This window comes from Pantherophis guttatus, chromosome 4, assembly GCF_059756535.1.
Source record: "Pantherophis guttatus breed Tessera chromosome 4, ASM5975653v1, whole genome shotgun sequence".
Taxonomy (NCBI): Eukaryota; Metazoa; Chordata; class Lepidosauria; order Squamata; family Colubridae; genus Pantherophis; species Pantherophis guttatus.
In genome coordinates this window covers 155,259,048-155,272,248 of record NC_142066.1, presented here as the reverse complement: position 1 = coordinate 155,272,248, position 13,201 = coordinate 155,259,048, and the positions used below count along the sequence as shown (strand labels likewise).

Sequence of the window (13,201 nt, the reverse complement as noted above, 5' to 3'; positions counted from 1 at the left end):
TTTCTTTCTTCTTCTTTTCCTTCCTTCCTTCCCCCCTCCACTTCTTTTTTCTTCCTCTCCTCCTAATTCTTCCCTTTCTTCTCAGCACCTACTGTTTTGGGAGGCGTTTCAACCACAACAATTCCCGAGCAAATAATAGATACAAACTCAAGTTAAACCGTTCCAAACTCGATTGCAGAAAATACGACTTCAGCAACAGAGTGGTCAATGCCTGGAATGCACTACCAGACTCTGTGGTTTCTTCCCCCCCAAAAAAACTTTAACTTTAGACTGCCTACTGTGGACCTCACCCCATTCCTAAGAGGTCTGTAAGGGGCGTGCATAAGTGCATCAGCGTGCCTACCGTCCCTATCCTAATATTCCTTTTTACTTACTCTTTTTATGTATTCAAATTATCTTTATACTTTTACCTGTTATCTTATACATGCTTGACAAATAAACTTATGACTTATGACAGCCCCCAGCCATTAAATACCACCCACCCACCCTTGAACCCAAGCTCTCTCTGGCATTCTGAGTATTCTAGGAAAGGATTCCTATAGGACTGTGGCAGATAGTGGCAGGTTGATATCCAAACTCAGCAACTTTAAGACTTGTGGACTTCAATTCCCAGAATTCCCCCAGCCATCACAGCTACTTCTGGGAGCTGAAGTCCACAATCTGGCTGAGGAATTCTAGGAGTTGAAGTCCACAAGTGTTATTAAAGTCACCGAGTTTTCGAAAATCCCAGGTGCAAGGGTGAAATCTACTTGCCTTCCCAACTGGTTCGGAAGTGCACGCGCTGCGCTCTCTCTCTCTCTCGCTTTGCTTCCGCGCATCATGTGCACACTTGGAATCATTGTGCATGCAAAAACCCTTCTGTGCATGTGCAGAGGGTAAAAAACAGATTACTTCCCGGTTAAAACCAGGAAGTAACGATAACCGGGTGGGTGGGCGGAGCTTCGCGCTGCCATCGCTACCGGTTTGACCGAACCGTTCCGAACTGGGAGCATTTCACCCGCTGCCCTGGTGGTATGGTGACGATGGTTGGAAATGACAGAAGGCTCACCTGGAAGGACCCCAAAACAAGTTCGAAGACCAGTTTGACGTACATCACTTCTTTCTTGACCGTGTCCGGAAAAAAGGCAAATATGGTGTAGTGGATACCAAACAGAGGGATCAGAAGTAGAGTGGATTTGGCGAGCCTCCTGAAAAAGACAGAAACGGGGACAAGAAGACGTGGAGATTATCAGCGCTAGGAGTGGGGTTTGCGGGTATAGCGGAATAACCGAGTTGGAAGGGACCTTGGAGGTCCTCTAGTCCAGCCAGAAGCTCAAGGAGGAGGCCCTATAATGATAAATCATTTCATCATGGAGGACAGGAGAGAACTGCAAGTCACTCAGGTGAGAGATTCACGTCCTGGAAACCGTTCTAATCCTTAACTCTTTGGCCTAGTGGTAAAGGCGCCAGGCTAGAAACCAGGAGACTGGGAGTTCTAGTTCCGCCGTCGTGCCTTAGCCATGAAAGCAGCTGGGTGATTTTGCCCCAATCACCAGGAGACTGGGAGTTTAATCCCGCCTTAGCCATGAAAGCAGCTGGGTGACTTTGGCCCAATCACCAGGAGACCGGGAGTTCTAGTCCTGACAACTTCCCTGTGCTCCCATGATCAAAATTCAGATGCTTGGCAACTGGCATGTATTTATGACGATCGCCGTGTCCCTGGCGATCGTCATGTGTGTGTGTGTGTGTGTCACGTGACCCCCTTTTGCGACCTTCCGACAAAGTCAATGGGGGAAGCCGGATTCACTTAACAACCGTGTGACTAACTTAACAACTGAAGTGATTCACTTAACAACAGTAGCAAAAAAGGTCGAGAAAGGGGCCCAAATTCACTTAACAACTATGTTGAACAAGTCAGCAGAGGAAATGTTGGGCTCCGTTTTGGTCGTAAGTCGAGGACTGCCTAAAATACACATAAAAACGGGGCAGAGCTTAATGGGCTGATTGCACCCACCATTTTTTGGATCCCCCACCTCCACCCCCACCCGGTAGAGGTCTCTGATCCTGAATCAGATCCACGAGGCCAACTCAGGACAATTCATGGGGTTAAAAAGGCTTCAGGCCTGAACTTACGAATATTGGCTTGTTTCGTTTCGCCCGACATCTGGAGAGTGAAGCTTCTGAATCAAGATCCGTATGATGCATATAAAGAGCACGAAATTGACCTGTCAAACATATTAAAAAAAGAGCAATAAAATTCCTTGTTGTGCAGAAGACGAAATCCGTAGAGCAAAACGGTGATGGATCCTCTTATTTCTGAGACATCTTTCAGAACAACAGGCAAAAGGCATAGAGAACTGGCATTGTACAGGTAGTCCTCGACTTGTGACCAGCAGTATTTCCGTTGCTAAGCAAGGCAGCTGTTAAGTGAGTCGCACCTGATCTTTAAAATATTTTGTGCCATGGTCAGCAAGGAGTTACTACGCTTAGGTGAATCTGGTGTCATTAAGTGAACCGGGCAGTCATTAAGTGAATCGTGCGGTCATTAAGCGAATCCAACTTCTCCCATCGACTTGGCTTGTCCGAAGCCAGCTGGAAAAATCACCAAGGGGTGATCATACGACCCCAGGACAGTGCAAACGTCATAAATGCATGTTGGCTGCCAAGGCCCCGACTTTTGATCGTGTGACACAGGGGATGTTGCAATGGTCGTAAGTGTGAAGATAAGTCGCTTTTTTTCAGTGCAGTTGTTAACTTTGAACAGGCACTAAATGAACGGTTATAAGTCGAGGAACAGCTATACCCTGTATTTGTCTCTTACGCAATTTATCTTTGGGCTCAGTTCCATTTATGAAGCAGGCCTGAAGGAAATCTCTCCATGTTTTCCTTCTACAGGAAAGCTCAGCCAGGTTCGCTTAACAAACCATGTGACTAACTTAACAACTGTGCGTGATTCACTTAACAACGGTGGCAAGAAAGGTCATAAAATGGGACGAAAATCATTTAACAACCGTCTTGCTTAGCAATGGAAGTTTGGGGTTCAGTTGTGGCAGTGGTGGAATTCAATTTTTTTTTACTACTGGTTCTGTGGGCGTGGCTTGGTGGGCGTGGCAGGGGAAGGATACTGCAAAATCCCCATTCCCTCCCCACTCCTGGGAGAAGGATACTGCAAAATCCCCATTCCCTCCCCACTCCTGGGGGAAGGATATTGCAAAATCCCCATTCCCTCCCCACTCCTGAGGGAAGGATACTACAAAATCCCCATTCCCTCCCCACTCCTGGGAGAAGGATATTGCAAAATCCCCATTCCTACCCCACTCTGGGGCCAGCCAGAGGTGGTATTTGCCGGTTCTCCGAACTACTCAAAATTTCCGCTACCGGTTCGCCAGAACCTGATGGATTTCACCCCTGAATTGTGGTCATAAATAAAAAACCACCAGTTCTGTTTATTTGCACAGAATCAAACCAGTCCTCGACTTACAACCGTTCATTTAGTGACCATTCAAAGATACAAGATCACTTTAAAAAGTGACTTATGACCATTTTTCACACTTACGACCATTGCAGCATCCCCCTTGGTCATGGGATCAAAAATTCAGAAACTCGGCAACTGATTCATATTTATGCCGGTCGCAGTGTCTCAGGATCACGTGGTCCCCTTTTGTGGCCCACTGACGAGCAAAGTCAACGGGGAAGCCAGATTCACTTAACAACTGCAGTGATTCACTTAGCAACGGTGCCTTTAAATGGGGCAAAATTCACGTAACAACTGTTTTGCTTAGCAATGGCAGTTTTGGGTTCAACTGTGGTCATAAGTCGAGAACCACCTGTACTGTTTATTGACACAGAATCAAACCACAGGAAGTTATTTCAGGCTATTTACATCAGGGGACTCCAAATTTGGCAACTTTAAGACTTGTGGACTTCAAATCCCAGAATTCCTCAGCCAGCTAAGTTTGGAGCCCCTTAGTTTAGACCAGCGATAGCTAACTTTTTCAAGACTGAGTATGTAAAGCACTCGCGCATGTGCCCGAATCCCCAAAATGCATTGCGTGGGGCAGGGCGTGTGCAGCCCCCATGCATGTGCCCTGCCCCCACACATGTTCCCCCATGCCCCGCCCCTCGCGCGACAGAGACCCGAAGATCAGCTGGCCGGTAGGAGGTGCAGGCACATGCGGAGCTGAACTGCGGCAACAGTTTGCGTGCCATCAGAGAAGGAGCTACGTGCCACGTCTGGCATGCCTGCCATAGGTTCGCCCTCACGGGTTTAGACGGTGAAAGAAATCGAAAACCGCAGAGCTACCTTACCAGTATAGAAACCAAAATGGGAGCTTTGATAATCCACCAATACGGAGATTCGATTAAATCCCAGCAACTGAAAAGAAATTCTCAAATTAGATGAAACTTTCTAGATTTATACTCAAAGGATAACAGAGGAAGCCAACAGAAAGAAAAAAAAATATGACCTTGATTACAATGACACAAATAAAATACATGACCGGAATGCCCCAGAAATGCCCTCCCAAATGCAGGCTACACAGATAATCCTCGAGTTATGACCAGAATGGAACCTGCAACTTGTGTTGGTCGTTAAACAGGTCCTCACACAACCGTGCCCAATTTTTCAACCTTTTTCTACACCAGCCGTTAAGCAAACATGCTTTTTAAGTCAATGCTGGGTTTGTTCAGCGACTGCTGCTGCGGTCATTAAGTATTACCGTTGGGCATTTTTTTTGCCAGAAATTGGAAATAAATGCTGGTTTCCGGCAAAAAAAATCTCATAAATTGTGGTTGTGGGAGATTGCAAATAGCCATAAATGAATATATTAATGTTTCAACTTTTACTGTACCAATGTTTTATGCTTTTAATATTTTGATTGTATTAGGCTGCTATTTTTGACATTGTAAGCTGGGCAAGGTTGCTTGATAGTGAGAGCGGGGTCATATAAATGGAATAAAATAACTGAAAAAATAAAAAATAAAGAAAACAAAACAAACAAACAAATGGAGGGAGGGAGGGAAGGAAGGAAAGAGAAGTAGAAAAAAGGAGGAAGAAGAGGGGGGAAGGAAGAAGGGAAGGAAGGAAAGAGAAGTAGAAAAAAGGAGGAGGAGGAAGAGGGAGGGAGGGAAGGAAGGAAAAGAAGAAGAAAGGAGAAGAAGGAGGAGGGAGTGAAGGAAGGAGGGAAGGAGAAAGATGTAGAGAAGGAAAGAAAGAAAGAAAAGGAAGGAAAGAAGGAAGGAAGATAGAAAAAAGAAAAAAGGAAGAATGATGGAAAGAAGGAAGGAAGAAAGGAAGACAGAGAAAAGAAAGAAGAAAGAAAGAAAGATGGAAAGAAGGAAGGAAGGAGGGGAGCGGAAGGCAGGCAAGCGGGAAGGAAGGAAGGAAGGGGAGGCGGAAGGAAGGAAGGAAGGAAGGAAGGAAGGAAGGTGACCATGTGGTCACAAGGGGCAGAGGATTTTGAATTTGTATCATAAGTAACCTGTGGGAAGTAACAGTCACAAAGGAATTGGTCATAAGTCAAGGACTACCTACAGTAAGTAAATGCAAATTTTTTTCCCCCTCTCTTCTCCAGCGAACCATGGAAGATCCAGGGTTGAGTTGGGAGTCCTCAGATCTTAATGATCTAAACCCATCAAAAGACCACCCTGCTTGAAAGGGCTGTGCCCCTCCGACTTCTGACCATTGTTGCAGGCTCAAGGACAGCCGTAAGTCGGGGACTACCCAAATAGCCTCTTTCAAAGCGTCACATGCTCTTTCAGCTGGATAAAAGCAGAACGGAGATGCATGCTTACCCCGTATTTTCATAGTGAATCCTCGTGACGGTCCAAGCCAAGATAAACAGCATTGGCGCACCTGACAACAGAAAATTAAGAAGTTGTCACTTTTGGTTAACTGCACAACCTCAAAAAGGTGCATAAGGTAGATCAACAAGAACAAACACAAACAGATGTGCCGAATTAGCAGCACAAGGTTATTTTGCTTGCTGGACACCAGTTTGAATATTATTATTATACGGGAAGGGTGAACTTTGAGCCAATCACCAGGAGGCGGTGAGTTCTAGTCCTGCCTTAGGCATGAAAGCCAGTTGGATGACTTTGAGCCAATCACCAGGGGACGGTGAATTCTAGTTTCACCTTTGGTGTGAAAGCCGGCTGGGTGACTTTGGGCCAATCGCCAGGAGGCGGTGAATTCTAGCATCACCTTAGGCACAAAAACCAGTTGGGTAACTCTAGGCCAATCAAATCCCAGAGCATCCAGATCAATCGTTGTTCTAGTAGTTAAGGCACCTGGCAAGAAGCCAGGAGATATAAGTGCTAGTTCTACCTTAGCCATGAAAGTTGGCTGGGTGACTTTGGACCAAGCACTAGGTGACAGCGAGTTCTAGTCCTGCCTTACGCAGAAAAGCCAGCCGGGTGACTTTGGGCCAGTCCCCGCCCCCTCTCAGCCCAGCCTACCTCACAGGGTTGTTGTTGTGGGGAAAACAGGAGGAGGAAGGAATCTAACACATGTTCGTCCCCTTGAGTTATTTATAAAAATATTTAAAAAAATTATATTTGATATTTATAAAAAAAAATTAAAGGCAGGGTGCAGATAAACTAAACAATAAATACAAGAATAAGGACAATGAAATGGAAGGCATCTGTGTAGGGAAACAAAAGATGACGACAAAGTCACAGTACCCCAGCCTATGACGATGTACCACCAGAAGTATTTCTTCTCCGAAAAGAAGGAGATGACCAGGAGGGTGTGAAGATATAAGCCCTCGACCAGAAGCCAAAAGAAATTAGCCATGATACAGTACTGGAAAAAAACCACTGCAGCTTTGCAACCCACCTGAAAAAGGGAAACAAACCAACTTGGATTAAGCATTCAAGTTTGCAAAGATGCTATTTATTTGGTGTCTAGACACACTTTTCCAACAATGTGGATGTGGCTCTAAAACACCCTTTGACGGCAGACACATTTTTCTCCGCTTGCTCTTAGGCCGTCGTTGACTTATGACCATAGTCCTCGACTTATGACAGTTCATTTAGTCATAAGTCAAGGGCACTAAGAAAAGTTATATCAGGACTGCTTTTCATGCTTATGACTGTTGCAGCATCCCCATGGTCACCCAATCGAAATTCAGATGCTTGGCTGGACTAACAGCCATTCATTTAGTGACCGTTGACGTTACAGAGGCGCCCAATGAAGTGAAGGCATCAAAGCCAGCTGGGTGACTTTGGGCCAATCACTAGGAGACGGTGAGTTCCAGTACCGCCTTAGCCATGAAAGCCAGCTGGGTGACTTTGAGCCAATCACTAGGAGACGGTGAGTTCTAGTACCGCCTTAGCCATGAAAGCAATCTGAGTGACTTTGGGCCAATCACTAGGAGACGGTGAGTTCTAGTGCCGCCTTAGCCATGAAAGCAATCTGAGTGACTTTGAGCCAATCACTAGGAGACGGTGAGTTCTAGTGCCGCCTTAGCCATGAAAGCCAGCTGGGTGACTTCAACCCAATCACTAGGTGATGGTGAGTTCTAGTGCCACCTTAGCCATGAAAGCCATCTGAGTGACTTCGAGCCAATCACTAAGAGACGATGAGTTCTAGTACTGTCTTCGCCATGAAAGCCAGCTGGGTGACTTTGGGCCAATCACTAGGAGACGGTGAGTTCTAGTTCTGCTTAGCTACGAAAGCCAGCTAGATAACTTTGGGCAACTCACACTCTTTCTCTCTCTGCCCACCCTACCCCAGAGGGTTGTCGTTGTGTAGAAAATAAGAGGAGGAAAACGTGTGGGGTATGTTGGTTGCCTTGAGTTACGTTATTTGTAAAAACAATAATACCAGAATACAAATAAATATACATAAAGTATTTTTTTGGGGTGATGGCTAGCCAAACATTTATAAGACCCCCACCTCCCCAATTATTGTTGTTCAGGAAGCAACAATCTTTGTCGTTCAGTTTTTGTTTTGTTTTTCCCAACAGCTGAAAAGAGAAAGAAAAACAGCCGTGAATCAGAAAAAGATACAGCCAGTTATTAAGGCTGTTTGTCTTCTTTATAGTATTTCTTTGCATAATCCTTCTGTCATCGGTAAGAGCCACGAACCCAAACGACCTCTTCCTATTTACGGATTGTAAAAATGACTTGGCAAAATTGAAGTGTATTTTTTTTCCTCTCTCTCTCTTCAGGACTAAACCTGCTCACACATGTGCTAAGAAGCCAACTCCTGTTTGAGGAAAAATATTACGCAATATCATGTATTATTATTTTATTTATTTATTTTCTCCACCGGTTGGTTTTTATTAGCTTGTGCCGGCTGGCTTATATTAGCAATATCCTGCTTGGTTGTTGTTGTTTTTTTTACACTCCGGATGTGTTCTTAACGCAAAGGTTGCAACCGACAAATTTAATTAGGCAATTAAAAAGAGCATTCTTAGTTATTTGAAAAGGTGAGGCCCCGTTTGACCTCAAAATATTCAGCAAGTATTCATTTAGCGACCGTTCGAAACTACAAACTAAACTCGAGTCCTCGACCTGCAACGGTTCATTTAGTGACCATTCAAAGTTACAGCGGCCCTGACTTAGGAACGCTTTTCACACTTACGACCGTTCCAGCATCCATACAGTCACGTGATTAGAATCTGGTTGCTTGGCTACCGACTCGTATTTATGACGGTTGCAGTTTCCCCGGGGGGTCACGGGATCCCTTTTTGCGACCTCCTGACAAACAAAGTCAAGAGGGAAGCCAGATTTGCTTAACAACTGTGTTATTAAGTTAACGAGTGCAGTGATTCACTTAACAACGGTGGCAAGAAAGGTCAGGAAATGGGGCAAAACTCACAACAACAGACAAATTCCTTGTGTGTCCAATCACACTTGGCCAATAAAAAATTCTATTCTCTTCTAACAGACGTTTTGGGCTGAATTGTCGTCGTAAGTCAAGGACTATCGTTAGTTAAATGATGGGGAATGGAAAACCAACATTCAAAGGTAGGAGGACGCTGGAGGAGTGGAGAATAGATGAGACTGACCGATCCTAAGGTGCAATACTCGGACTCTCCGTTTTCAAATAAAATGAAGTCCTTGACGAAGACGGCCACGGCACGCAGGATGAAGGACATAAACAGATGCATGTGGATGTAATTCCGGGTGCAGTGCAGCTTCCTGCAAAGGAGAAAAAGGACACGATGGACACTCTTTTTCATATCTGAAGGTGCTTTCGACCATCTCTGGTGGACGTGGAAGGAAATTCTTCAGCTGAACGTACGCATGAAGCCAGAGATCTGGTGTTAAGGTGTCTGGAGTTCAACTCCCAGAAGTTAGTAGGACTGGATGGAGGAGAAGGAGGAGGAGGAGGAGAAGGAGGAGGAGGAGACTGGACAGTCATTTGTCTGAAATGGGATAGGGTTTCCTGCTCGAGCAGTGGGTTGGATTGGATGACCTCCGAGGTCCCTTCCAACTCTGTTATTTGGAGGAGGAAGAGGAGCAGCAGGAGGAGGAGCAGGAGCAGGGAGAAGAAGAGGAAGAGCAGGAGGAGTAGAAGAAGAAGGAGAAGAAGGAAGAGGAGCAGGAGAAGAAGGAGGAGGAGGAGCAGGAGAAGGAAGAGTAGGAGAAGAAGGAGGAGGAGAAGGAGAAGAAGAAGAAGAGAAGGATGAAGAGGAAGAAGGAGAAAGGAGGAAGGAGAAGAAGGAGGAGGAGGAGCAGGAGAAGAAGGAGGAGGAGCAGGAGAAGAAGGAGGAGGAGGAGGAGCAGGAGAAGGAAGAGTAGGAGAAGAAGGAGGAGGAGAAGGAGAAAAGAAGAAGAGAAGGATGAAGAGGAAGAAGGAGAAAGGAGGAAGGAGAAGAAGGAGGAGGAGGAGGAGCAGGAGAAGGAAGAGTAGAAGGAGGAGGAGGAAGGAGAAGGAGAAGAAGAAGAAGAGAAGGATGAAGAGGAAGAAGGAGAAGAAGGAAGAGGAGAGGAGGAAGGAGAAGGAGAAGGAGGAGGAAGGAGAAGAAGGAGGAGCAGCAGGACCAGCAGGAGAAGAAGAGGAGGAGGAAGAGGAAGAAGGAGGAGAAGAAGAATCAGCTAGAAAAGTCCACATATTTTCAAGTTGTGAAGGTTGAGATACAATATTACAGGCAGTCCTCGACTTTCAACCATTTGTTTAGTGACGAGAGATGCAAAGGCACTGGAAAAAGTGAACATGACCATTTTTCACACTTACGACCGCTGCACACTTATCCCCGTTGTTGACACGATCAAAATGCTTGACAACTGGCTCCTATTTATGACAGTGTCTCAGGGTCACCTGATCCCCCTTTGTCATAAGCCAAGTCACTTGGGGAAGCCAGATTCACTTAACAACCGTGTCACTAACTTAATACTGCGGGGATTCACTTAACAACGGTGGTTAAGAAAGGTCGGAAAATGGGGTAAAAAAATCACTTAAGGACTGCCTTGCTTAGCAGCGGAAACGTGGGGGCTGACTCGTGTGGTCATAAGTCGAGGACTGCCTGTATGGAGGGCTGCGCTTGGGTGTGAAGAAACCCAATCTCTTCCCCCCCCTCCCCCACCCCGGGTTCAGGTGATCCCAATACCTGAAGAAGCAGAGAATCATCATGGCTGCTGTCAGAGCAATGAGAGACAAACTATGTCCAATTGTGTATCCAGTTTTCACTGTGCCGTAGAAGACGACACTCTGCGGAGAGAGACAGCACAACAAAGCGGTCAAAACTTCCATCTGGACTGACAAATCCAGACCGTCCTCGAGTTACGGCCACAACTGAGCCCTGTTGCTAAGTGAGACATTTGTTAAGTGAGTTTTGCCTCATTCTACAGCCCTTCTTGCCACCGTTGTTAAGGGAATCACTACAGCTGTTAAGTGAGTAATATGGTCGTTAAGTGAATCTGGCTTCGCCCCTCCCCCCCATTGACTTTGCTCGTCAGAAAAGAGGATCACGTGACTCCGGGACACTGCAACCGTCATAAATGTGAGTCAGTTGCCAAGCGTTTGAATGTTTATCATGTGAGCATGGGGATGCTGCAGCAGTCGTAAGTGTGAATAAATGGTCGTAAGTCACTTTTTTCAGTGCCGTTGTAACCTTGAACGGTCAGTAAACGGATGTTCGTAAATTGAGGATTACTTGCAGAATTAAATGAACCGAGAAGCCATTAAGTCCTTGTTCTGCAGAATCTTCTGTCCAGACATCTCTATGGAGTCCTCAACTTACAACATTTCATTTACTGACCATTTGAACTTAAAGCAGTGCTGAAAAAAAGTACTTATGTTCTGTCCTCGCACTTACGACCGTTACAGCAAAAAATCTTCCCGTCCACTTTCTGACGAGCACAGTCAATGGGGAAAGCTGGATTCGCTTTACAACTGCATGGTTCATTTAACAACCTCAGTGATTTGTTTTACAACCATGGCAGAACAGGTGGTAAAATTGGGCGCAACTCACTTAACAATCTCCTTGCTTAGGCCTATGGTGGTTGTAAGCCGAGGACTACCTGCAAACTGAGCCTTACGTGGAATAGATTTCAGTGATAATCACAACCACAATAACACAATTGTCCTGCAGGGACTCCAGCTGTGCCCTGCTCATATCAATGCTCCTGCCACCCTTCAAATACAAGACAGCCAGTTTGGTCCAGGGGTTAAGGCACCAAGTTAGAAAAGAGGAAGCCATGAGTTCAAGTTCTGCCTTAGCCATAAAGTTGTCTGGGTAACGTAGCGCCAATGACCAGGAGACAGTGAGTTCTAGTCCCACCCTAGGCATCAAAGCCAGCTGGGTGACATTGGACCAATCACCAGGAGAGTGTGAGTTCTAGTCCCACCCTAGGCATCATAGCCAGCTGGGTGACTTTCAGCCAATCACCAGGAGACAGTGAGTTCTAGTCCCACCCTAGGCATCAAAGCTAGCTGGGTGACTTTCAGCCAATCACCAGGAGAGTGTGAGTTCTAGTCCCACCCTAGGCATCAAAGCTAGCTGGGTGACTTTCAGCCAATCACCAGGAGAGTGTGAGTTCTAGTCCCACCCTAGGCATCAAAGCTAGCTGGGTGACTTTCAGCCAATGACCAGGAGACAGTGAGTTCTAGTCCCACCCTAGGCATCAAAGCCAGCTGGGTGACATTGGACCAATCACCAGGAGAGTGTGAGTTCTAGTCCCACTCTAGGCATCATAGCCAGCTGGGTGACTTTCAGCCAATCACCAGGAGAGTGTGAGTTCTAGTCCCACCCTAGGCATCAAAGCTAGCTGGGTGACTTTCAGCCAATCACCAGGAGACAGTGAATTCTAGTCCCACCCTAGGCATGAAAAACCAGCTCGGTTTTTTTCAACTAGTCGGTCTCTCTCAGCCCAGCCACCTCATAGGGTTGTTGTTTTGGGGGAAATAGGAAGAGGAAGGTTTGTTGGATATATTCGCCATTTTTTTTGAATTATTTGTAATAATAATAAAGGTAGGATACAACTAAATAAATGAAGCCCTTTTAGTCAACTTGGTCTTCTTTTCTTCCCCCACATTCTTTCCTTCCTTCCTTCCTTCCTTCCTTCCTTCCTTCCTTCCTTCCTTCCTTCCTTCCTTCCTTTCTGCCTCTACTCATTTCTTCCTTTTTCTTTCCCGCTATCTCTCTTTTCCTTCCTTCCCTGCTCTTCCCCCTCCCTCTATTCTTCCTCTTTTTCTCATCTTCCTTCCTCATTCCTTCCTCCTCTCCTCTTCCTGCCCCTCTCCTACTCCTTCTCTTTCTTTCATCTTCCTCCCTCCCTCCCTCCCTCCCTCCTTCCTTCCTTCCATCCTCTCTCTTCCTTCCTTCAATTCCTTTTTCTCTCCCATTGCCTCTCTTTTCCTTCCCTCCCTCCCTTCCTTTTCCCCCCACTTCCTCCCTCTCCTCCCTTTTATTTCTCTCTCTCTCTTTCTTTCTTTTCCACCCATCTGCCCTCCTTGATTCCCCTTCTACTGACCTGTTCCTCAGAGATTGTCACGTTGGGGTCATATCCACAAGCCACCGGATACGGGGCAGGATAAATATTTGACCAGCCATCCCTGCTGCAGTTCCTGCTGACGTTACCTAGATGGGCAACAAAGGAAGATCATAAAAAGTGCCCCTCCACCTAGATTTATAGTGTCTGCTACCACAGGTAGTCCTTGACTTATGTCCACAATTGAGCCCCAAATTTGTGTTGTTAAGCAAGACGGTGAGTTTTGTCCAATTTTACAATCGTACTTGCCGATGTTGTAAAGTGGACCACTGCAGTTGTT

The 13,201-nt window shown here is 46.0% G+C and overlaps 1 protein-coding gene across 1 annotated transcript in view; it reads right to left on the bottom strand.

Moving 5' to 3' along the window:
* VIPR1 (vasoactive intestinal peptide receptor 1) overlaps window positions 1–13,201 on the bottom strand; it is an 82,034-nt gene that overhangs the window by 5,781 nt on the left and 63,052 nt on the right. Inside the window, exons 4-11 of the mRNA XM_087893129.1 lie at window positions 12,904–13,010; window positions 10,539–10,639; window positions 8,994–9,126; window positions 6,661–6,814; window positions 5,773–5,833; window positions 4,288–4,354; window positions 2,113–2,204; window positions 1,049–1,187 (exon numbers count right to left, since the gene is read on the bottom strand). Coding sequence (XP_087749255.1) covers window positions 1,049–1,187; window positions 2,113–2,204; window positions 4,288–4,354; window positions 5,773–5,833; window positions 6,661–6,814; window positions 8,994–9,126; window positions 10,539–10,639; window positions 12,904–13,010 — 854 coding nt within the window. The remainder of the gene's footprint in view (window positions 1–1,048; window positions 1,188–2,112; window positions 2,205–4,287; window positions 4,355–5,772; window positions 5,834–6,660; window positions 6,815–8,993; window positions 9,127–10,538; window positions 10,640–12,903; window positions 13,011–13,201) is intronic.